Genomic DNA, 1,768 nt, shown 5'->3' with positions numbered 1-1,768 from the left:
TCTTTGCAGACAGATCTTTATAGTAGAAAGAAGAAAAGACAGAGTTTGATTTAGTTTTGATTCTCTTTTCATTCATTTGCTTATTTATTTATATTTTAATATAAAATCTCAAATATTATGGATTATAAAGAGTGGAAAGAGTGTAAAAGGATTGAAAATGGATACTTCTCAAAATTATGGATTCTGTCTCTTAATTTCCTTCCTGGGGAAGTGACTTAACTACCTCTTAAATTAATGAAATAATAGATTTTCATCATTTTTGAAATGAAGAACAAATAATGGCTACATCAAAATATACCATGATATTCATCCATGTGAAAAAAAGCCAGCAAAAAATTAATCAATACAAACCAATTATGTAATGTGAAAATAGAAAATGTAATATTAAATTGTGTTCATATACTTCCTGTGGTCCTCAAGCTTAATAGTCACACTATCCACTATACTAATTAATTTTAAATATGGCATACTGCATTCCATCCTAAGTTCCACATTTTGTAAAAAAGCATATCATCTAACTAAAATACATAATAAAAATGAATCAGAATGGTGACGGATCTAGAGACACTTCCATGTAAGGAAAAGTAAAGAAATCAAAGATGTTTAGCTAGCAGCAGTGAGATCAAAAGAGAGAACATGAAATGGATAACATATGGAGTTTGCATGGTATGTGTGTGTGAGAGTGTATGTGATGTGTATGTGTGTGCATCTTGGTACAGACGTCATAACTAGGACAAATGAAGCAAATTTGTGGATAAGTATGTCTTCAGAATGTGAAGAAAAATTCTCTAATAATTAAGGCTGTCTTGCTCTGGAACAGGTTGTTTTGTAAAGTTATAAACTCCCCCTCAGTGAAAGTGTGCAGAGGGTGGCTGGCCACCTGTCAGGGATATACTGAGCAGAATTTGTAAGTAGATAGGTGGGTGGATAAAAGGATCTCTGGAAGTTTTGTAAAGTTCTCAGATTTTAATAAAGGATAGAACAGCAGAAGAGGCTGGATCTTACTCTTTGCAAACCCAGTGCCCATCACAGAGTGAGGAACATAGTAAGGCTTCCGTAAATGTCTGTTGAATCAAATTGCAAAAAGAGAAGCTATAGATAGTGGTAAAAGCATGTATGAGAAAGAAATGAATGAAAAACCAATGAAAATAGAAAATGGAACACTTAATCTAATCAAGTTTTTGTTCTGTTTGATGAACGTTGAATAGAATTCTTAGGATGCACGACATTTACCAAGACGCTTGAAGAAATTCTCCTCTTCATCTCTTCCATTTTCCATTCCACTTCCTGGCCCACCTTCAGAAAGCTTCACAGCACTGGTGAATTTGACCTGAAAAAAAAAAAAAAGAAAAAGGAAAGTAGAGAGATAACAAGATTCAAAGGTAAATCTTTGTGGTTAGATCAATCCTTGACTTGAAAATGAGTTGTTTACTCATTTTCATATGATTACTTTGCTCTTCTGGGTCCCATATCTGGTTAGTTTAGTCATCAGTGTAGTTCATTCCCATGTGCCAAAAAAGATATCACTGTAACTACAAGAAGGAACCAGGTCCCAGATAACTAAAGCTAAATAATCTGGTGCTGTAAAAATAATTGAGATATTCTTAGAGTTTAAATCTGGTAAAGTCCAAACTGAAATAATGAATAGCAAGACATAGTTATTCTTTACAAACACCACAATTGAGAATCAGACCAAAGTGAAAGATAGCCAAATAGAATACTTTAAATCTCTGAAATAATCAGTATAAATTAATTTATAGAGTGCATT

General features: G+C 32.9%; 1 protein-coding gene across 2 annotated transcripts in view; it reads right to left on the bottom strand.

The window, feature by feature from the left end:
• Positions 1-1,768, bottom strand: part of UNC80 (unc-80 homolog (C. elegans)) — a 251,121-nt gene that overhangs the window by 168,074 nt on the left and 81,279 nt on the right. For both annotated transcript variants that reach the window (XM_011966529.1, XM_011966530.1), the window contains exon 21: positions 1,234-1,330. In XM_011966529.1, the coding sequence (XP_011821919.1) occupies positions 1,234-1,330 (97 nt within the window). The remainder of the gene's footprint in view (positions 1-1,233; positions 1,331-1,768) is intronic.

Source organism: Mandrillus leucophaeus, unplaced genomic scaffold (assembly GCF_000951045.1).
Source record: "Mandrillus leucophaeus isolate KB7577 unplaced genomic scaffold, Mleu.le_1.0 Scaffold763, whole genome shotgun sequence".
In the NCBI taxonomy this organism is placed as follows: Eukaryota; Metazoa; Chordata; class Mammalia; order Primates; family Cercopithecidae; genus Mandrillus; species Mandrillus leucophaeus.
This window is presented reverse-complemented; position numbering and strand designations above follow the sequence as displayed.